Below are 24413 nucleotides of genomic sequence, written 5' to 3'. Positions count from 1 at the left end.
TCACCGGGAATTTATGATCTTGCCTCTCTTTTCATTTTTTCCTTCTGATCTACTTGCCATCATGCTACTGTGCTCAGCTTCCCCTTGATGGAGCTGACAAATGCAGCGGAGCACAGCAGCCGGAGTTGGGTGAGCAAGAACCCTGTGCAATTTCCAGGCATTTTTGCCAAAAGAGAAAAAAGTGAAACCAAAGCAGCAGGCTACTACCTGGCATTAGAGTTCATTGTAATGACAGCCAGTAACCCACTGTCCTGCTTAAAAGACTGGGGAAAGTTGGTTAAAAGGTGAAAAGAAGTATAAGCATAAAAGAAAGCGCTGATACTCATTTATTCAAGGGTGTTGTTTTAGCCAGGACTGACCTAAAAAAACAATGCAAACTGCACTTTCTCATGTCTTTTTGTTCTGTGCAAGTTACAACAGGAACTCCTAGCCATTAAACAACAGCAAGAACTCCTTGAAAAAGAGCAGAAACTGGAGCAGCAGAGACAAGAGCAGGAACTGGAGAGGCATCGCAGGGAACAACAGCTTCCTCCCCTCCGAGGCAAAGAAAGAGGCCGAGAAAGTAAGAGTCAGTGTACCATGAATGCTAATAAGAAATTTATCTATTCCCCTTTGCCTTCTCCCAGCCAAAACAGACGATGAACAGGAACCTGAAGCAAGCCTATTACTGTGTGAAATATGCAACTGGAGCAGTCAAGGCTGTGCTTGCAGAAAGGCAGAGCCACCTGCTGCACCCACAGAAACACGTTGCTGGTTTGTGTGGAGCAGTGTAGGAGCACTTGGAGCACTGTAGGAAAGCACATTTTGACAGACCTGTGTATAGGCCTTTCAAGAATCTAGCTCTTTTTATAAAAAAGGAGGGAATTTCAAAGCCTAAAGCTTCACTTGAGAACTTCTTTCTGAAGAGCTTATTTCCCAATACAGAAAGCACTACAAAACAGCAAAAAATCAAATTACTTGCTGATTAACTAAATTGAGCACTGTTTCAAGATTGAAAATATAACGACATATTTAAGAATACCTTTGGCTGAGACTTCTGAACATTTTTGCTAGTACTTTTTCAAACTGCCTTGTGTTTGTTCTTGACGTCATTTTGTGAGGCCCAACCAAGAGTTATTTCTATCTCATATGTAGCTCTAAGGCAAATGAGATAAAAGGATACTGTTGGAATTTGGTGCTCACTAGAGGGAGACAGATACAAATAATTCTCTTTAGTGAGATCAGTTTAAAAATCAGGTTGTAGAAGTACATTGTGAAGGTATTCAAAATGAAGCTGCCATGAGCGGTTATTGTTACTTGCCCTGTTAAATAAGCACAAGAATTAACTGACAAAGACTGAAGCAGAAAAGAGCTGTTCATTATGCTCATGGGGATCGTATCCTCCTGCCTTTTTTCTCGGTGGAAAAATGTATCAACAGTTGGAGGTGTACCATATTGTAGACTTCAGATAATAAGGTGCCCACGGTGCTTCCAGTGCTTTGGTGAATGATGAATCCATGAAAGCATCACCAGCCACTTGACCCAGCAGTGGGAGGGTGACAGAAGCCACAGGAACAAAAGGTTCCCATAAGTGGTATGAAAAAACAGCCTCCATTTACACAGTTGAGCTTTATTAGCGCTCCCACCAAAGGAACAGGAACAATGTGAACTCAGTGGTTCCCTTCTCAGTTTGGCTTGCTGGGTGCCTGTTCAGTATGTGACCCCCCAGGCCCAGCACCAGCATTTGCTGCTGATGATCTACCTAACGAGCAGAGGAGGGAAGGAAGGTGCGAGGAGGAGTGTTAGGGTCTGAATCTGAGGGGTAGCAGAGGTATTTTATGGGAACTGGGTCACAGGGAGAAACGCTCGTCAGGCAGCTGTGCTGCATCAGGGTTGGGTAACCAAATACTTAAGAGTGTCGGAATACCTTAGTGCTGCTACGTTCAAGGAAATATTTTTTCTCCCCTTTTTTTCCACTATTTATGGAAAACTGAAAGAAGATTAATTTTTTTTTATGAAGAGTATTAGGACTGTGAGTGAAAAAGCATGCCCCATGGTGGAAGTAGGAATCGGCAACTTACTTGACGTAGACTTGCCCTACTTACTGTACCTTATTGAGCTGTCCACCAAGAGAGGTCAAAATGCACTGTGTCTTCCTGGTATTTTGGTCTTTCCGTCATTTTTTGTCACAAGAATAGAGTTATCAACTACGACTCATGTTTCAGGCTGTGGTCCGTCTTCCAGACATCACAGGTACAGGCTCCTAAGTGGCTTAAATAAAAAGACTCACTGGTGGCTCTTTCTGCCGCGTTCTGCTCATAACCGAGACAGTGTTCAGAGGGCAGTTTTGCTGTGCTGGTGCTATTACTTTACTAAAGGAAAAAACATTATTCACCACAAACTCAAAGTGACCTTTTGTCACTATCTTTTTAGTTCTATCCTTGGTTTTGTATTTGGGAATTATTAGGAAATAATTTAAATTCTTTAGATACATCTGGCCCTGGATAAATGGCCTCATCTGCTGTTGAAATATTCCTTATGACTTCACTGGATTTCTGGGTTATGGCCAACCTCAGTCTTCTACAAGCATTTAATCTGAATGTTACCTCATTTTGACTGATTTCCACCAATTTTTTTATAGTTTGCAACGCTTCTAGCGGCAAGACACAGGCTCTTTTTTGTGTTTTGTTTTTTTCTTTAAAAATGTATTTTTTTAAAGTAAAGATAAGATATATTTAATTCTCTGTGTCTTAGGGGCAGTGGCCAGTACAGAAGTGAAGCAGAAACTTCAAGAGTTCCTGTTGAGTAAATCGGCAACAAAAGACTCTCCAGCAAATGGGAAGAATCATTCCATGAGCCGCCACCCCAAGCTCTGGTACACGTATGTTCACTATTAAGCTGTTTCCTTGCCTCATCGAGGTACCTGCTAAAACTTGCCAGAATGCTTCTCCAGCAGGGATATTGTGAGTCTGCCTCTAGAATAAGATAGACGTTCAACCAAGAAGTTAGCAAAAACCTATAAGCTTAATATTTCTGGCTGAATTGAAGAGTACTTGGTGGTCAGTGATGAGATAAGGGCAAGTACAGAACATAAGCTTGTACAGAACAAGATGATGTCAGAGATTTGCATAAACTTTTTTTTTTCAGCTGCTTCATCTCTTGATGCTGTCACAAATTTTCCAACTTCACCTGTCATATTTCCAAGTCTCTTCAATTTTTGCACTAAGAACAACTTTGTGTTTGATTTACTTGGTTTTTGAATCAATCACAAAACTTGCCTCACTTTGAAGAGATGCTGTTTTCCAGCGAAGTTTGGATGGTGTAAATAACTTGCAATGATTTTGGGAAGGACAATGGTAATTTCACTTTTCTTACCCTGACGGATTTCAGTATCCCAAACTGCATATTCTGGTGATGCCCTGGCCTTGATAAGAGTCTGCTTAGACCATTGAAGCAAGTGATTTTGTTGAGTCCTGTACTGAGTGTATTAATGTTTTAAGAGTTTACAGTTTTTACAGTTTTTAACCTTTTTTTTTAACTAATTAATTCTTTTTCACTTCCTATTACAACAGACACATAAGTCACTCCAACAGAATGAACTCTGGATGCATTTCTGAAAGATTTCAATATTGTCCCCAAATTGATCTTCAATAGGACAAACAGAAATGCATATGATACACTACATTTTCATGTAGTACTTGTTCTTCCTGAAAAGAATTACTGAAGGCCTGCCCTTGGAGTTTCCATTCTGAGCTAATTAGAGCGTTGTGGTAACATGATTTAATATGTAGTTACATTGTTTCTGGTAGAGATATTTTTTTTCCAAATACTGTGTAAAATTCTCTTGAGTATGTAAAATTTCTGGGCTAATAATCTGAGTTTAGTTCTGAGTCTCCAGATGAGTGAGAACGAGGATCTCTGCAGAGGGATGTCTTCTCCTACACTAGGGAAAGGAGTACTTCCTCTCATGGTAGTGCGTCTTTTGATGGAAACGTATTATTGATTAATCACGCTACATTGGAAAGATAGGGAGAGACTCTATAAAAGGCCAAGTAAAATTATGTTTAGATAAACACAAAGTCTGAAAGTTTCCCTTCTTTCCCTCTATCCCCTTTTAAATAGAAAAGTCAAGCAAACAAAAAAATCAACCCAGTCTCTGGGCCAAATGATGCAATTTCTTTGCAATTTGCAGTTTCCGTGTACAGAAAGATCTGCCCACACTGTTTCTTTCATCCAGCAGTTATCAGAAAGCACTCTTCAGCTTGGAGCTTCTCTGCTGATGCGAGGGCTACGTGCTGCAGAGCTCATAAAACTTACAAACTGAACTTAAACGCAAGGTTTTGTCTACCTCATCCTCTAAATAGTTTGTTGGGTTTTTTTCAACAGATAATAATAACTCAATATTTCTGGTTAGTTTTATACAAGCCCCCCTGCCCTGAACGTCCCCCACATTCCGATAGAAGAGGCTGGATCAATGTACATCTATTCCTATGTAATAAACAAGACCTAAATGGCTTTTGCTGTGCGTCAGCTGGTTCATATTAAAATGCAACAATCTAAAGTGGTCAATTCCCCAAACTGGTGACAGATCCTGTCTGTAGGTCAACGTGACTCTTATCCTTTGTGACTTTTATAATGAGTGCAAAAAGCGCGTTCTTGGGAATCCCAAGGAGTTCCATAGCTTACTGTAAAAGTGAAATTGGTTACATGAGCCTGTGGTTTGTGCACACTTAGAGGAACAAGAACATAAACACAGCTGAGACATGTGTACAGCATGTGTAGATAGTTACTGCTGGTCACCTCGGTGACTGCTAATTTGTGACCTCTCTGTGTCTGCTGCAGGGCTGCCCACCATACCTCACTGGATCAAAGCTCTCCACCCCTGAGCGGGGCCTCGCCACCATACAAATACACTTTACCAGGAGCGCAGGATGCCAAGGATGATTTTCCACTTCGTAAAACGGGTGAGTTAGCGTAGTTTATTCGAGCCCCTTACCCAGCAATTCTCCCACCCTTTATATTAACCAGGCTGTCCAGGAGCAAGGCATATATCATAAACCACAATGCCTATTCAGGATAATACTATGGTTAAGTTCAAAGATCCTGACTGCATCTCTACGAGGTCAGACTGACCACATGCTATCAAGAGTCGGTGTTTCCCAACGCTAACAGCTAGTGCAAGCTTCACTGATAAATTTAGTTTCAAAAAAGACCATCATTTCATGGATCTTTTATGGCATTATTTTCTTTGTCTCAATATTACTTCTGTGTTTAATGGCTCGCTCTCTTTTGCATGGTAGATACAGTATCTGTCTTCAGTGAGTGTGCTGCCTTTAGACAATGCTTTTCAGGACATTTTGAGGGGAATTCATGGAAAGAGGACGAATTGGATTAGTATTATATTTTCTGTCATTGGTTGTCAAAGTTTGTATGCATGTGTGCATACACATGCATACACACGCACACATTTGTGTGTGTTTTTTACACATAGGGATGTATAATATTGTTCAAGAAAGTGTTCATTTGATCATTTCAGAATGTTTCAGAGGATTTAGCAACTGAACCTTTTGTCTTGACAGCAGGTGAACTGAAAGATAGAAGGATGGTGGTGCAGTCCGTGTGGCTATTGCCTCAGGTCCTTGGTGCAGTGACCGGTGTCCAGGAATGCAGGGGGACACTAAGAGAAGGGGGAAAAAAAAGAAAAGAAAACATTAGATTGCTTATTGCATGAGTCTGCTGTTGAGTGATACAGTTACATTCAGAGAGAAAGTCTGACCCCCTACTGTGCTTAACAGCCTTTGAATGTGATTTAGCCACTGGGAGACTGAAAACTAACTGCAAAACTGGTACTGACTTGAAAAGAAGTGGCATTTGGAACCAGCATACATTCAGAAAGAAAATGCAGTCTGTATCTAATACTTTGAGGCAGACTCTCTAAGCTCATATTATATCCCCAAATATTTTCAAAGGAGTGGAAGCATGAAAAGCAAAATGCTAATTTATTCTAGCTGAATTACTCTTTGTACAATATGGTGGCAATATAACAAGATTCAATAAAATCTTGTTTAGGCTATTCAGTCACAATAACCCCTTATGTGGTTCTCTGCTTAATACCACTGTACAACATATATTTTCTGTGCCAATAGAATACACATTTTCATTTTTTAAACAAAAGGACATATTCTACATCTTCTAAATGCTGTGATTTCATCTACATGTTTCTGAAATGCAAGTTTTAATTTTTCTTCCGTGTTTATATATCTTAAATGTTATGATTGATATTTATGATGTGTCAGACTGTTGATCTGTAAAACAAAACATTTTCAAACATTGTAACAGTAAAGTTCTCGTGCAGCTGCTAATACTTTTATATCTCTGTGGGGGTTTCAAAATATTCCTTAATTCAATTCCCATTGTCTGCATAAGAGGACTATAATATAATTAAATCCAGATGTTTTCTATATGTTATTCCAAATATTTGGGCATGCAATGCGTCAGTTCCAAAACTGAACAAAGGACATGATGACTCTCTGAAAGGATATCTACAGAATAAATAGACAAATACTAATATAACCATTAGCATAGCCATTTCTATGACATTTACATAGTGATTCTGATAAGCAAATACGAATGAAGTGTACAACATGTTGCATGTTACCAAGGGAGTATATTTGATAGCTCTCCACATCCGTGAAAATAGCAACTGTTAAATATTGTGTTTACACCTCCCATCTCTCTGTATACTAGAGTTGTTTAATTCCAGCCTTCAGCAACATCCCCACAAAGGTTCCAATGACTGTTCATAGGGTTGAGAGCAAAAGCAACAGGAACCAGATCAACACAAGTCAAATGACCCTAAACTGATCTGGGTGGTTACAGGGCCATCCTCCAGGCAGAGGGGACATTGTGGAGCCTGTGTCATCCTCATGGGACCTTACTAGACAAAGATGTCCCATGAACACTCATGTATATGGATAGGCTATAAGCCTGCAGAAATCTGACCTTTGCCATGAGGGGGGAACCTCTTTTCCTTTCCTTCAGGCTATGAACGCTTATTGCCACTGGCTCCTGGTAAACCCTCTGTGGCGCTGAACCTGCATGAAGTCAGCAATTCATATGAAAGCGAACCTCACATTCCTGTCAGCCTTAAGAAAGGAATACCTGTTGTGGGCTTAAATCGCAGCTTTGTTTTGCTTCCCAATTTTATTTTCCATTTTCATAATATAAATAAAGAGGTATCTTTCTTTTCTCCAACCTTAATATAATACCATTGGAAGATAATTGTGATTGAATTGGTTACTCTAAGATCGGATTTATTGGGCAGCAAAGCTGAATGAATCTCTCCTGACATCCTAATGTGTTTTTCAGTTCTAAGGGAACACCGAGTGTCACACGGGCATTGTAAATCATGAGTCTTGCTTGCTCAGTTTCTTGTTCGGTAATATATTTAACCTTTGCTTAATTTGTCCTGAAGTGGCATCTCCTTATTAATCTTTTAAAAATGAATTCAGAGAGACTACAGTAAAGAGGAAAATACTCTGTGCAACCCTTCTAACATCTGAAGTAATGGGATATATAGATAGATAGGTAGGGAAACACAGTCTTGCTGCGTGTATGTTTACAGTTAGGTACCAGAGTTAACATCCTAGCGCAGTGACTATGGTTACTCTGTAAGTCTCTTGGCCATGTGGATTGTTCCTTTCCGTACAAGATGCAGCAGAACTTGTCAGCAGTAGGCTTCACACAGCTTAGCTGCATGGAGGATTGGGACTGTCCTAGGGGCTAGAGGCCAGGATGTGCAGCTCTTTGCACAGCTGCATTCAGATGCTCTGCGTTGACAGACTTTCAGAAGAGCAGAGCAAGGGGAGCTATTGCTTCATTGGACAGATAAATATACCATAAGGAGAAGCTACACATCTGTAGCTGAGAGTAGAATTTAGCCTAAACAGCGTAAGATCACATTTTAAAAATGCCCGCAACTTTCACCATGGATACCAGTCGTAACATGTGTTTCCTGCAAAGCACCCAAAAGCCCGAGCAGCATATGGCTCATTAACTTTCAATGAGACTAATGCGTCTAAATTACCCAGAGAGGTTTGAAAATTCCTCCCCATTACCGAACACTTCTGAAATTCGTACTGACTGGTGTGAGAGCTCTGACGGGAGCTGTGCGCTTTGGAAAACCTGATCATTTGATATGGGCAACTTTTGATTGCTGATATCCATAATTCTATGTCTGTCTATCCGGGAAAATATTATCTGCTTGACGAGGTTGCTGTAAAACTAGTAAAAACGTAGCAAACCCCATGGGTTTGATAGGATAGAAGTTCTTTTCAAAGAAAGTTTTTTTGGGTTTTTTTACCCTGTTGAAATAAATGCAGAAATTCTGGCAAGTGGCCATAACATTTGCATTTTCTTCAATCTGTAACATTTCATTTTCTGTGTGCAAGTGTTGATGCAAACCAGCAAAAGCCAGTAAATTCCAGTAAAGGTTAGGTCTCTAACCAAAGCTGCATGTTTTTTTAAAATGTTACGATAGATGGAATTTCTGCATTTTGCCTCATGTTTTGGCTTTTGTTGGAAGAAATTCCCGGGGACGTCAGCATAACAAGTATAAACAGTTTTTTCTTTCCCGAGTTTAGCATAATCATGGCAGAATGGGAATGTCCCTCAATATTTCTATATATTTTGGGTTTATGCCAGTTGAATCTTTCCTTGCTGATGGAGTTGCAAGCTTACAACTTGCGTTTTGCTTACGGATCTGAAGATCACTCACAATAGTACTATTTGAGAAGTTGTTTGTAGCTTGCTTTGCAAAAAATGAAGCATGCTTAATGGAAATACAGTTGTTGTTTTTTTAAATACTGAACAGTACAAGGTTCTTGCTTGGGGGGTGAAATTATGTCATTTCATACAGGAAAAAAAGAGGAGATGAAGGATTGTTTAATATAGTGATGAAAGAGAGGAAGAAGGCTGTGCTGCACAGTCATGAAGATCACTTTGTAAAAACCATATTAAGTTAACCTGATTAGGCAGTAGAATAACAGCATAGCTCTTGTGTAATGAGAGTGAAAGATTCCTGAATGAGAACACGGCCGATGTAATTTTTTTTAAAAATAAATTAATTACAATATTTCCTTTCCATTATACTTTCTGCACTTAGTGACTCAGTAATTTACTGGAGCAGTTGAAACAGAGAAGAAAAACATTTCATGTGTGAAAGTTTTTCTCCCCTTCCCTTTCGTGCCACCAAATTCCATTTCTGTTTGCATTTTCTAGGAAAACGCTCTCCTGTGAAGTAACAGTGTATGAAAAAGCTGGATTTCTTTTGAACTTCATTTAAAAAAAAAAGGCTCACAAACCTTCTATTACCATGTCTGCTAAAATGAAGAAGTCAAGCTCAGTAGAGAGAAGCATTATTTTTCTCTGAGTTTATGAGCAAGCACTTTGTTTATCAAAGCAGAAAAACAAGGCAAACATGATATGATTTTCTTCATTTTATCCCATTTTTCAGGGATGCTAAGCGTTCCTGCCTCACAGAGTCCTTGTTTCCTTGGCTAATGAACAGTCTTGATAAATTTGGACTAGGTGATTTAGCCCAAAGGAAATCACCAGTGCTTATTGCGGAGTGGGAAAAGAAAAAAAAAGAAAGAAAGAAAAAAAAAAAAGAAAGAAAAAAAGAAATACCCTGATTGCCAGCCCTTCTTGTTCTTGACTTCTCTTCCCATTAATCACCATATTTTTTTTAGCCTTCCTAAATTCACTATCAATACATTAGTAGTAAGAGGTTTTAGAAAGAGAAAAAAATTTTAGTTGTAATTGAAGAGTGAATCTGAAGCGAACTGTTATTAACAGCTTCTTCCCGGTTCGTGTAATGAACAGGCCAAACCAGAATTCAGCTCCTGGGAGCCAGCGGCTCTAAGGAAATGTAATACCGTCGTAGCTACTGTGTGAGCAGCAGTCATCTCGGGTCCATCGGGGTTCTGCAGCCTCCTGAGCTAGGGGTGAGGAGGGATGCTCCATCACTCTAATTTACTCAAGTTAAAGGGGAAATTTTTATGAGATAGCTTAAAACTAAATGAAAATGAATGCTAAGGCAGGCTTAATGACACCGTCAGAGAGTAAAGGACTTGTGTAGGTATGCCTTGGTATCATGAAAGCTGCCAAGGCCTGCACCAGGATTTAACAGGAGTCATCACCAGGATGATTCCCATAAAGACTACCATAGTCTTCCCATCACTGCAAGATTGTTCCTCTAATATACTCTATTTAACACTTACATTTCATTGCAGGAAGTGAAGGTGTTACGCGTGGGTGATTCTTGCTTAGTTTCAAGATGACCTGGATAAAGTTTTTTCACTGTATTTCTTCTGTTTTAGCAAAAACTACTTGTATATACATCGCTTTCTCTCTTACCAGTAATTACTCTGTTGTGCTAGATACTGAACCTTCTTGATGGCTAGACTAATTATACAATCTTGGTCTAACTACTATCTTAGTTCTCCTTTTACTGCCCAATGCCCCTAGCCAAAATTGAATTACAAAGTTCTGCTTCGTGTGGTTACATAAAGTTTTTATTACACAAACTGTGTATGTTTTAAGAAATGTTTTATAAATTAGCATTAACGAGGAGCTTGCATAACTTTTTGATAAGGAGGTAATCAGATACCAGACACCTTTTGACTTTCAAACCTAAAGGAAACAGCTTGAATAAGGAGCAGGGAGCAGTCCTAAAATCTAAAGCATTTTAAGAACATAATGTCCATTGAAAATGAAGTTGAATGGTTTTCATGGGCATTTCAAAGTCTATTCCTTCTGGATAAATAAGTTACAAAATATTGCATATAAAATCTGAGACTCTTTGAAGTCATTAGAAACTGTCCTGTTTGATTTCAGTGGGACTAGGATTTTTCTTCCACTGCATCTAGGGCAGGGATAGTTGAAAACTTTTAGAAAAGTAAACAAGAACATCTAAAAGATGGCAAAAAGAGAGAAACAGAGAGAGAAGTGAAAAGTGGAAATCACATGGTATCAAATCACCCAAAATAGAAGACATTGGTTAGTAAAGATTACACTTCTCCAAACTCCTGCAAAACATAGTTTCACTGAAAAATCTGTTCAAACCCACAACTCTAATTAAGGGTTTTAGCTGCCAAATAACATGTTCTGGCTAAAGCCAAGTAAGCATTACAGAGCCATTCATGAACAACGGCAGAAGCTTTGTACTTTGCTTTTGATTTTCTCATGGGAAAGTAATATAAATGAGAATGATACCTCCCTGTTGGCTTTAACTGTTAGAAATGCAAAGCATGCTGAAATTGTACATAATTCTCTTCCAAAGGAAAGGAAATAGCATTTCAATGGTTTTCCTCAGTGTCTCGTTGAGTTATGGTGGTGCACAATTATTCCTGTTAAATTACTCTACCAGATGGAAGGTTACATTGTATATTTAGCTAATTAAGTTGTAGGGGACTGGAATTATATCCCAGAGCATAAAGTATCTAAAAGTAAACTTGTTTTAATTCAGTTTTGCTGTGAAGGTGCAGTGGCAATGTCTAATTAAGACTTTAAACAGGTGGGGGTTTTCTCTTCACTTTGCTTAACATGGAGAGATCCTTTCACAAAGTCAGCCTTGCCTACGGAAGTTAGACAGATTTTGAAAGCCCAAACAATTAGTGGGCCAATTTTATCTTCATTTGTCTTCAGTGGAGCTGAAGTTCCTTCCTACTCTAGAGCTGAATTTGGCCCATAGTTCTCATCTGCTAGGAAAGCAAGATATATTGCGTTTTGGTTGCTTTTGTTTTCCTGGCATCCTCTACTCCGTGTTGTCTTTGTACAACTCTAAAGAGTATGGTTCAGAAACCTAGACCTGCCCACCTCTCATCTACTGATGACATTGATGCCCAGTTAAACTGGGGGAAATGGTGATGGTGGTTCATCATGAATTTCTGAAGGCTGATGAAATACTAGATTATACTTTTTGCCTGCCATCAATGAGTTATCACTGCTGGATATTTTCCTAGATTGAAATCTGTGGGATTTAATCACCCTATTAACTAATTCCTTCTTGTGTGGGGCTTGGGGAACAACATTATCGTGATCATGATTATTCTATAAAAAATAAATCATTTATCTAGGGGTCAAATTGTGACCCCACAAAAGCCTCAGCTGCTGGGGCTAGGGGATTATCTCTGGCACTTCTTCACTGAAGAAAATAATTCTTCTTGTGCAAAATTAGTGATTCAATGGATGTTGGAGGAGGATTTAGGCTGAAGAGTGGGATTTGCTATATTTGCAGAAAGTATAGTATTATATTCCCGTTATTTCTTCCCAGCTAGACTGGTGTATATGGTCAGAAGTGGGGGTGAGAATAACAAGTGGAGACCTAACCAGAAGGACTGCCAGTCATGCGTATCAAAATTTGGTTATTACCATTCAAATGAGGGATGTCCTCTGTTGAATGACCCGCTTCAACTTCTTCTCTCTCCTCTACACCTCCTGAGAACTCAGCTGCGATTTGGCTTCCGTAAGCGCAAAAAAATTACAGAATTTAAAGATGTGCAGGGAAGATGAGAATTAATTTTAAAATATCCTTGTTCTTTTATTCTGTGTTTTAAGACAGTAACATATTATTTGCTTTTTAATCCCCTATTTATTATTGCAAAAGAATATTAATTTGCATGGAAGAAGATTAAGATGGACCTGACATAGCAATAATATGCCATGGTTTCAGCAGACTTGACGTGTAATGAGGACTCAAGAAGCCCAGGGAAACCATGGCCTCATTGAAACCGCTATAGAGCCCAGTTGGTCCAAATGCAAGGAGATGCTGTTTCTGTGCTAAGGAATGGAAATTATTAAGAATTCTATCAAGAGACCTGTGCTTTTGCCTCACAGTATACATGCAGAACAGATATCAACAGAACATATATCACATTGATCGGCCTTTCCTGAAAAATATAAAGATCTCTAATTATGGCTAAATGCAAGCAGTGCACTAAGTAATTCCTACACCTAACTCAATAAATCATTCCTAGGAAGATAATACTTGTTTGTGCGGATAATAAAACAGAAATTTTAGGTTTCATACAGACCGCAGTGAATAACAAGGAAAAGTTAGATATTTAAAACAGCTTCAGGGAATATTTCATTTTTTAGCCATCTTTAGGAAATCAATGAGAAATTGCTAATCTTGTTAATTTGGCTTCCTTAGCCTGAAGAGAGCTGAAGGGCTGAGAGATCCCCCCTAATCTAATTAGCTCTTTTACCATGTGTTTCACTAAACCTGTTTTTTTATTTAGGGAATGGATATTTACCTTAGTCTAAATAAATAAAGCATTCTACCTTTTACAAAAGTAAAATAAAGCAAAGGACTAAAGGGTTTCACATATGACCAGCACTCACCCTGAAGCGAATGGTTGTACAGGAAACAGTTTCAGTATACGCTGAAAACACATTAGGTGATGCAAGCCAGAAAAACAAAGTGTCTCCATCCTGTACCGCTGTATCTGGTGCTCCCGCCTCGTTGGGACCACCCAGCGGTCAGGTCCATGTAGTTCTTGGAAGAGCTTTAGAGGGCATGTGGAAATAGCTTTCAGTCTCGTGAAACTAATTTAAAACTCTTTCAGAAATGGTATTTTAAATTACCAGAATTTAGAAGTCATTGCACCTACAGAATTGTACTACATGCTGGTGTCTCCTAGTCTGTCAGCCAGTGGGAAGGATGTCCCACATGTTCAGTGTCCGGTGTTGTATAGGGACGTGGCCTTCTACAGCAAATGTCAGTCAGTCATGTATGAAAAAAAAAAAGCCACTGCTCATCTTGCCTGTGCCTCACATGTTCAGCTATGTGGAGGTGGATGAAAGAGTCTGTGGCTGCCTACAGGAAGCCAGAGCAGAAGTCAGAAACTCTATGCAGAGCAGAGCCTATTTACATGTCTGCAAGAACCACGTGTGGCAGAGGAAAGGCTGTGAGACCACCAGGTCTCTCAGAAGGACAAACTCATTCATAGCTCTCCACAAAGTGGCTCAGGAAGCTGGAAGCAGTTTTGGTCCCTGACCTGTGTTCTCTTCCTCTCTAGTCTTCTGTCTGACTTTGGGTGCATTCATAGTTTTGGAGAGGAAGCCCAGATTATCTTCTCATTTATCCTTTCTGATAGGGTGCATAGAGGTGCCTTTCATTCTGCCTGCATCACTGAGGGGGAAACTGGGAAGTTTCTCCCTAGCCCACTACCCTCAGGCTGGCTTCTTAGGAACCTTAGATACGTCTCTTTTGGCTATATTTGTTGGAGCAGTAGTAAGGTGGGACTTGACTTTCTCCTTGATCTCCCAGTCCTGGCATGGCACAGACAGGCAGGCTGCTTTATTACTTATGTCTATTACCACGGTGACTGGGAGCCCATGGCTTGGACCAGGAACCTGTTGTGCTATGCAATGAACCCAACGAAATGAGGATCTCTTCACAGTGTGTTTTCTCCCATTCTGCTCCTCCCGCTTCAATCACCAAAAAGATCTCAAAGTTATCTCACGATCCACATTCAGTATCTTCTTGAAAATTCTCAATTGCCACAGTACTAGAAAGAAACTTGACAAAGAGTAAGCCATTCGTATGCTGACAATGCCACTGTCATGCTAATGAGTACCATCTCGTTACTTTCTCTTGTACCTCTGATGATCTATACCTATACATCATCCTCTTGTCTTATAACTTTGCCTGTAAGCTATCTCAGGCACGGACTGTCATGGTTGTGTCTTGTAAAGCATATAGTGCTTATCTGTGCACGGATGTCTAGTACAGTAGTATGAAAAATAACAACCTATGTAGTGTGAAAAAAGAAAAAAGGTTCCTTGGCCATGTATTCTTTTATTGATGCTTGTTAGATATAAGGCAGGAAAAAAACAATAACTCTTGCATGGAGTACAGCATAGAATATATTCAAATTATATATATGACCCTTCACAGCTTAAAAAAAAAAAAGTCAGGTAACGAAATAGAGAATACCAGTGAAGATTTACTTCAAGATCCCAAAGTCTTTGTTTTTAGCTGTTTCTGTTGACTCAAATCCTTTAGAGAAGTCCAGGTTATTGTTCCAAAACAATCTTAGTGATAACAGCTGATGCCTGGGCAATAGGGAACAATTCATCTTTCTCAAGTAAGATGTGAATTTTGCTGCTGTTCCTCGTGCTGTTGTTGGAATCTTTGTAGCCAAATTTAGCATCATTTACCTCCACTGCCCCACAGCTTTTCTCAGCCAGCCTGCCAGCGAGGAAAAGGAAATGCTTTCACTTTAGAGCCTTTCGAAGTCTGGACAAAAGCTCACTTTCTGTTCTTCAGGTTTCCTATATATGGCTTTAGCCTCGAGATGAGGACCTGCTCGCTATGCACCATCTCCCATCCCCCATTTCCTGCCTGGGTTCATTAAATGCTGATTTGAAGTTGGCACACGCTCTTCTGATACAAAAGTAGTACTGTGTTCCAGGAACCATCAGAAAGTAGTGCGTTATTATCTTTTACATTCCCTTCATATATATGTCCTCTCCCCGTGCGTAGAAAGGATTTTTATCCCTTCTTCTTAAATATCTCTGTGTGTTTAATAAAAAGAAACAGTGAAGCAAAGCCCTGTCAAAAACCCCTCAGCTCATTTGGGAGCAATCTGGCCCCAGGCTATATTCTTTAATGCTAGTATCTGCAAATTGCTAATATTAAGCAAAGTGGAGTATAGAACATAATGAATTCACCAAATCATTTTCCTATCTCTCATGCTTGTGTTTCAGTATCATGTTTCTCAGGAGAGAATAGTTTTCTTTTACCGGAGCAATGAAGGTTGTTGTGGTGAAATTGATGTGTATATAGAAGCCTGTTCCATTTTTAACAGTACCGTTGTTTACTTCTTTTCTGCTATATGAAGTCACCATAAAAGGTGAGAAGAATCATTGAGATGCTCTCTTTCTTCTTCACCTAGAACAAAGTTCTCAGTTCTGTAGAGATAATTACAAGCCATGCCAAGGAATTAGGTAACCAATCCTTGGGTTGCCTGTGATATCTTCTGTTCTTTAAACTAATACTTTCTGTATCTTTCATACCTGTTTCCCACTTACAGTCATTTAAAGAGTAATACCAGCATTAAAAAGAGAATAAGCCAGGTAATAGCAATGAGACTGAACAAGCCGTAGTGCTGTAACATCTCATTATTCCAAATTATCCTGCAGTTACATAAACAAAGTCATTTTCAGGCTAGGCTTTCTCAAATCCACTCAAGTGAATTGCTCAATTTGGTATCAACTGATTCCCATCAAGATTAATGACGTGGGCTTTGATGGCCTTCAGAGAAAATAGCTGTGTCTTTTTGTTTGCTTTGCAACAAAACACTCTCGAATAATATATTTTCCCTTTCTCCAAGTGGGAACTGATTATTACTCATTCCAAAGTGATAGACGCAGTAGAAGTGCAAAGATTTGTGGAGCAAAGAGGCTAGGCTAATAGTGACCAATTCGACCAATAACAGATGTATACTGGTTCTTAGCAGGATCGTAGATGAATAGCCCAACCTACCAGCCTGCTGCCATGAAAACGTGCAGTCCTGTTTCCCTCATCTGCCACACTCCTGGCCACGTGCTCTTGTTTTTCTCTTGTCTCTGGCATTCCGGCTCCTTGGTCAGATGATTCAGCCCAGTACGGTTGCAGGCATCTAACCTGGCAAAGCCCACCTCATTCAGTACCTCCAGCGCTTTAGAGAGACCCTGTTTCCTTAGGAAGGAGAGATACAGGACGTATCCTGTATGGGGTAGAATTAATCTAGTGTGGAGTCCTGGACCCCGGTGGGATGCTCGGTGTACAGAAAGTTAGCCACATGCATTAATTATCTTGCTGAGTCAGTGTCTTGGTTTATGGTTGAATCCCCGCATAAAGTAATAGACTGCATGAAGGTCTTTTCGCTTGTTTTGTGGTATTAATGAAGCAAAAAAAGGTTAATTCTTAGGGGCTTGTATCTGCATGAGGAAGCTACTCTGCAGCAAGCTGGTGAGTAAACCTTTAGCCTCAGATGTTATTTGGCACTGGCTCCCCATGTGACACTTCTTTTCCACATGGAGAATGCCTTTCAGTGATGAACATAGTCGGCTTCAGCAGCGGATTAATTAAGCTGAGCAAAGGTACTAATAATGTGCAGTAGAAATACTCATGGGGTGGATAATGCAAAACAGTTATTTTGAGCGTTATCCCTCTATAGACCACTTCTAAGAAGCACTAAAGTATTGAACCAAATACTCATTTGAAACATAAGGCAGATGAATAATTCTTCACCATTTGCCGCTAAGGCTTTCAAGTGCCTTGCAAATCCTAGGGGAACAATTTAATTTAAAGAAAAATAAAAGTTTGAAAAATTTATTTTCACTTTTTTATCACTTGTTTGCATTTCAGAGTTTAAAGGACTAAAATAATTTCTAGATAATCTCATGTATGTGCTTTGGGGCAGTCTGCATGTATGTATATGTATATACATTTATAACTTTAATCCGCAGCTCTATCCTTGAAGCTGAAAATACTTAATTTTACCTTTTTAACTATCAGAAGAGAGTTGACAATTATAGATGTGTTATTACTGCTTTCCTGTAGGAGTGCACTGAGGCACATAGGATTGCTGTTGTGATCCATACCCGTTGCAGTGAAAAATAATTCAGCTACAAGGCAGGGTGGTACGGTGACCTCTACAGTCACGCACCCAGTCAATGCCTCAGCCACAGATGAGTATCAGAAAACCACTTAGCAGTTTTGCATTTTTCCCATTGGAGCAGACGTGTTCAAATTGATTAAATTTATATATTTAGTGCACTGAAACCTGAATTCTAGTTGCCAGCCGTCAAGTCCTAGCTGCTACCATGTTAGGAGCTGGCAGTGTCTCATGGGAGGCATTCAAGAAAGCCAGTATTTGAAGCAAACACTCTTCAAACCTTGGCTTTGTTTTTTTATTGGGAGGTTTATTTTATTATTGAAAAACCACTCTTCTTCATGCCTTTTCATTTTAAAATTGATTATTTCCATTTAAAAATGATCTTCATCTTTCACGCAAGGGCTATCTTCTCAGATGGCTCATAAATTCAGACATTGACATCAAAGTCTGCTTTCTTTGCTTACATGATTGATTCAGACGCAGAATATGGTGGGATTGTGGTAAAAATAGAAAGGCAATCACTGTGACTGAGCGTGAAACAGTCATATAGAAGTGGAGCATTTCTCCAGTGAGTGTTGCAGAGGATTTATATCACATCAGTCTGTCTCGGGTATAGAAATATTCTCCTAAATGTTAAGAGTACAGGATAGTGTAAATCAAAATAACCAAGTGCAAAAGGAGTGAGCACCTTTTTTTCCAAATGTCATCATACCTGGTGAGATCTGTGGTGAAAACATGTAGTGTAATCTTAGCCCATTGTTATATTTTACATTTTCAGTTTCGTAGCAAATGGTATCTTAGAGAGCAAACAAGTCATATCTACTCCATCACTAGGCCTTAATTGATAATAAGAACTGATAATAAGGAAATTTCTTGTTAATATTGTTATTATTAAAGATTTTCCAGTGTTGCCCTTGACTGTGTATCTTGGCCCGAAACGCGCTGAAGGCACAGGCCACTTGGAAGGAGGCGCTTGCCAAGAGCGATGTAGTAGGTGACAAAGGCGGGGGCGCGACTGTGGGCACTGCAGGTTACAGCAGCGCTTCAGCGGGGGTGCAGCCCCTTTGCTCTCAAGTGAGCATTTCTAATGTCCCTGTCCCTGAGGAAACGAGTGGGAGAGCAGGACACAGATGTGCGATGTTACATGCTGGGCAGGGACTGGAATTAGAAGTGTAGGAATGAATTCCTGCCCCAGAGTGACAAATGGTATAATGCTGAATTGAATGAAGATTTCATTTATTTTGTTTTTCTTCTGACTCTTGCTCCTTCTTTGGGACTGGACTTAGGTCTGTGCATAGGAGAGAGAACTCATCCTGGTGTCCAGCTCTCTATTTTGAGATATTGCTTAGCCAAGCCTTGGTTCCAGAAAGGGAAATATAAACAAATACTATTCCACAATTATCTTTCACTAGCCCTTAGCAGTCTGTTTGATAGAGGGTTTACTTAGAAGAACAGATAAACGAGTACACGAAACATTTTATCATGCTAAAAATATCAGAAAATAAAAAACACAGCAGAGCTTCATGTCTGGCCTTCGTATGAAAAGACTGTGTCCATTTAGGAAACAAAGGTGGAACTTGCCCAAGGTGCATTAAATATAATCCTAGGTTTTCTGGGAATCAATCGTACTTCTTCATTTTCAGAGCATATATTTTTCTGTGTAAATGTTCTTAGGACACTGTCATAAATCTGGTTGTTTGGTGTGTTACTCAGAAAACACTGAAATTCTGGGCCTAAAATTGCTGACCAAGAAATGTTCTGCCAGCAAGGCTTCTCGTAATTTATATTTCTAAGAGAAATCAAAAGGCACCAGTGGAGGTTTCTCTCTATTTCTGTCATCAGACCATAATCCGATTATAAGGTTCCAAGTTCCAAGCAGTATTTCCATCCAACTTTTCACCTACAAGATAGATAAAAATTATGTAGAATAAAAGTTGCATTCATGTCTAATTAGTACTTATGACATTAACAAAAATTAATGGGTACCTTCAGAGTTGAAATAGGATGAGAAAAATCCTGGGATCCGAAGCTTTTCAGCTCTCTACCACTCTTCCCTAGCCTCCAGTCTGAATCGGAGTTGTATGAGGAACAGCAGGAAGGCTGGGGAGGATGGACAGTAAAATCTCGGCCTCCAAGCCCCCCTTGGATGAGATGGTGGGACCTCAGTGGTGTCTGACAAAAAGCAGTAGTTTGATTTGTAATAATTTATTTTCTTCCTTTCATTTCCAGCTTCAGAGCCCAATTTGAAGGTACGTTCACGGTTAAAACAAAAGGTGACAGAAAGGAGGAGCAGTCCTTTACTCAGGAGGAAGGATGGAAATGTTGTCAGTTCATTCAAGAAGCGACTTTTTGAGGTGACAGGTAATTAAGAATGGAGAAATTTTTTATCAGCTGTGACTGCTTACAGAATTGTAGTGGTGTTTTGGAATTGAAACTGTTTGCTAAACAACAGGTTGTATTTTTTTTTCTGCTGCTGAAAAGAAAACCATGTTAAATAAATGGTTGTGTATAAATAGCTTGTAATCTACATCTCTCTACCACTTACTAAAAAGTCATTGTCAATTTGAAAGCCTTACTTTCAAACCAGCTTGGGAACCAGTACAACAGCAAGTACAAGAACAAATGTTAGACTTTTGGTGGCAAGGGACATCAAAGGACATCTTCCCTTAATTTGTGTCTTCTGTACGTGGACAACATTTTGGGTCTTGCATCTCCCACTTCCCATCTCCCATGGAAAATACAGATGCTAGTAACAGGTGCATAAACACCTATCTGGTATTACTTAGGGTAATCAAGGACATTTTGGAGTCTTGTGTTTGGCCCTATCCCTCTGGTTTCTCTTGTTTGAAAATGTCAAGATTAGTCGGTTTTGATGCAAGGGCTCACTAAAATTTGTCATCAAATAGTATTTATTTTCAATATTTTTCCTGCCCTTGAACTTAAAAAGCGACAGGGTGAATGAACCACGGGTGCTAAGGCTTTCTTTCATATGTTTGCTGTTGCAGAGTGGTAAATTCTGTTACTTATATTATTTTGTTCCCAAACAGCGTAAAGTCCTCTCATTTTTAGTCCTTAGGATTAATATGCTGCCAAGGCCCTATCGGTTGTTTTGAAAGAAAAGAGCATTTAGAGTATTTGTCCTCATTCTGACATTTCTTGCTTTGACTTTGCATCAATATTTGGTAGCTTCATGGCTTGTTCGAATGATGTTACAATCAGGCCATGTGTTTATGCAAGCAGCTGCTACTGGTCTGTCAGACATGGAGCTGAATTCACTTGGTATATCAGAATTATATCACACCAAGATGGAAATATAAAATTCAGGTCTCCATGCATGCAGTTCTTGTGACAGCTTTTCGCAGTATGTGTAAAACAGGGACATGGATGTGAGTGTATGTATGAAAGTACCTAAATAAGGTAATTTCCCTATAAATTATTTCCAGATTAGAATTTTTCACAGCTAAATTATTATTTTAATTTGTCAAAGCTCTTATGAGATTCTTGATCTCCGCTTCCATAGCCTTAGGTGATTTCTTTATATATTGTACGCTCACAAGTAGCTTATAAAGCAAACTGCTTATCCCAGGAATTTTTTTTTTCTGCAGCGATTTAATGAGCAGAACCCTGAAAATAAATGTGTTCTCTTCCTAGCTCTAACAATAATTTGGAGCCTTACAGATTCCCATTATAATTATTAATATAGGCTATATGACATATTGCACCTTTCATGATCTGATCTTCCCTGATCAAACATTTCTGTCTGACACCTTTTTCTACTTTTTTTTTATCCTTTTAACTGACAATAGCCCTTTCTTTAAATGTCTATTTATACAAAAAGTGCTGTTGTAATTTTTTAAAAAGTGAGAAAAAAGAATAAGTTTGTGCTTCTGCTCTTCTATGAAAACTAGTGAGACTACTATGCAAGAACTTCACCTGGCCAGTTAGCATAGCTGGGTATGGATTCACTTCAGTAAATCGAGGTCAACTCTGGTCAGAAAGAGCAACAGGTCCAAGAAACAGCTAGGAAATTTCCCGGTAACTTCGGTCAAAGTGAGGATATATTTTTTGCATGTGAAGTGAGGCAGAAAGAGCAAAGAAGCAAAGTGGCTATAGAATATTTACTGCCACATTTAGATATTATTTTAACTTCTCGAGTACTTTAATTTGAAAGCTATCCCATGAAATAGGCTTACCTCTACTAATGCTGTCCTCTTCCGTCTTTAACCTTGTTAACTGTTTCCATTACATAAATTTAATTTATATCAGTGTAGGATTAGAATAACTCAATACAACAACACACAATGAGATCATCCTCTTTCCCCTTTATCTTAGACAGAGCTTGGGAAACTTTAAATCAAGATAACATACAGCCTTTCAAATGCTGTTTTGGGATTTTTGGATGCTGTAAATATTTCTTCGTATTTGTGCCAAAGATGTAGTGAAAGCGGTGTGTATTTTGCCATTGTTACTTGCGTATGTAATGATTAGTCCGCAATGGGCTCAACCCCTTTCTCAACAGAAGGGGGATGGCAGTAGGCCTCATGGATTGACGACATGTTATCATGACCTTTGCAAGCCTCCTATCTCTGTCATTTTGATCTCTTACAGAGGCAGGACTCTTTGCAATTAAGAAGAAAAGACTTACTTTCCTTTTTACTCATTACGAGTTGTATGTCTGTATCTCTGCCTGATACTGAGGATCATAGCATCTTTGTGGAAAAAATAAATAGTAAATTCTTCCTTTGTGAAGCAGGCACATCAGAAGGGGAAAGACAAAGAGTATCTTTCCTCATTAGCACCGCAAAAGGAAAACCAAAAGGAAGGGAGGGTGAATTAAAAATCTTTGATGTAAGTAAATAGCTCATTCATAACCAATAGATACTTTTCAACAGCAAAAACCACCTGCGCCATAAGGAGTATACAATTAATCAAGATCATGTGTTCCTTTGCAGTGTGAAATTCATGTATGCTTTATCTGTTTTTCAGAATCCTCAGTCAGTAGCAGCTCCCCTGGATCAGGTCCCAGTTCCCCAAGCAATGGTCCAACCAGCAGTATAACAGACAACGAAACCTCAGTTTTGCCATCTAACATTCAAGCTGAGGTAAGACGCTTTCTCCTCATTGCATAGGTAATTGCTCAGATTTCTAGACTGGAGCAATTTGAAACTTCAATTTGATCATACTCACAAGCAGAGTAATTGCAGAATATGTAATTATCAGGGATTCCAGGACATTGCAGGCTGACATCAGATGTGTAAGATACATCTTCATATATGAGGAGCATATTCAGGAAACTCTTTGGTAACAAAAGTCTGAACAAAAGCAGCAGTGATGCTGCTGGAAGAGTGTGAGGGAGCTATAGAAGGAACTTGGAAGCATCTGTGTTGCAGAACATTACCTCCTGGGATAACCTGAAGAGGTGCACAGTGTTGAATGCTGATGAAGAACTTTCGCATGCAAAAGAGTGATTTAGGCATTGGTGATCCTAACACGTATAAGTTAAGGTGGTCACAGGTTCAGATGGCTGCTGAAGTAGATTTTTTTAATTACAGTATCGAAGTTAGGTGACTAAATCCTTTTTCACACCTGCGTTTTGTTTTACTGTACCTCAGTTTCCTTATCAGGGCAGTACTTCAACATAACCGAGATGCCAGGAGTCTGGGATACTTGTTTTGTAAAGGGAGATTGTACACAGAAGGAATCTTATCTACTTCTTATTCTGTTTCATACATACGTGCCTATAACAACAGGAATGCAGATGGCAAATCAGTTGTGATAAACCTCATTTAGCATAGACGACATGCCTAAGTCATGCTTTCCATGGCGATATTGTAAAGGGACAATAAACTAATGCAACTAAGAGAGAAGCAAGTTCCACAATATTATGTATCCAGTGCCTATACTTACAGCAATTCCTGCTTCGGTGGCAAAGTTTTCTATTAATTGTTGGTTTATACTCATTATGTTAGAAAAATCGCATAAGAAAGTGTGATTTAACAGAGTTTTAGCTAATGGAGCTATTTCTCCAGGTCAGTGACAGGACATTCACCTCAAAAAAACCTGGAATGGGCAGTTCAACCTCCAGCAGTGACTTTTGCCCATAATGAATTAATTGTGTGTGTGAACTATGATCCAGGGGGCAGGTGGGTGACCTCTGCGCACTGATTAGTAGCCTCTCTCTGGCCCGTAACCAAAAAGAAAAAAAAAATGCATTGATGGCTAACATGTGGTCTTGCCTCATAGCCCCCCTGTATGTGATTGCAAAAAAATTTAAATGATGCGGAGTAAGATCCATCATTTGGATTAGATCAGATCCTAGTTCAGTGGAATTAAATGGTATATTTTAATATTGGAAATGTTTTAGATAGAAGTTTGTAATATATGGGCGTTAGTGCTGTGTTAAACAGGAAATCTTGTCCAATTGGATCTTGTATTGACCTTGAGGATACTACAAAATGCAAAGTGAATAATCTCTCAGACTGATAAACGGTGCTTATTACTTTGCATGTTATAGTTTCTGGACACTTGCCTACAGTGTTGAACCACCATCAGAAATGCATACAATCTGGTCAAGCTGGCAATCTCTCTCTGGGGAGATTTGGAAAGGTTGTAGCAAGAACCAGCAGAATTATATTCTGTTTATTAATAGAACATTGCATTACGTATCATTTGCTGTTACGATGCCAGAGATCAGAAGTTATAGCCCCGCCATACAATCACAGATGCTCAAATGAGCCTAAAAAGTTCCTTTAGAAGTTGGGCTCT

At 39.3% G+C, this 24413-nt stretch overlaps 1 protein-coding gene across 14 annotated transcripts in view; it reads left to right on the top strand.

Moving 5' to 3' along the window:
• The window catches only part of LOC128905016 (histone deacetylase 9), a 293946-nt gene that overhangs the window by 251733 nt on the left and 17800 nt on the right, over window positions 1–24413 (top strand). For 8 of the 14 annotated variants that reach the window (XM_054190340.1, XM_054190338.1, XM_054190337.1 and 5 more), the window contains 5 exons: window positions 412–562; window positions 2734–2860; window positions 4822–4943; window positions 19878–20009; window positions 22635–22750. In XM_054190340.1, the coding sequence (XP_054046315.1) occupies window positions 412–562; window positions 2734–2860; window positions 4822–4943; window positions 19878–20009; window positions 22635–22750 (648 nt within the window). The remainder of the gene's footprint in view (window positions 1–411; window positions 563–2733; window positions 2861–4821; window positions 4944–19877; window positions 20010–22634; window positions 22751–24413) is intronic. The other 6 variants (XM_054190330.1, XM_054190334.1, XM_054190329.1 and 3 more) reach the window with 3 other exon arrangements.

The sequence above is a fragment of the Rissa tridactyla genome, chromosome 2 (assembly GCF_028500815.1).
Source record: "Rissa tridactyla isolate bRisTri1 chromosome 2, bRisTri1.patW.cur.20221130, whole genome shotgun sequence".
Lineage (NCBI taxonomy): Eukaryota > Metazoa > Chordata > Aves > Charadriiformes > Laridae > Rissa > Rissa tridactyla.
This window is presented reverse-complemented; position numbering and strand designations above follow the sequence as displayed.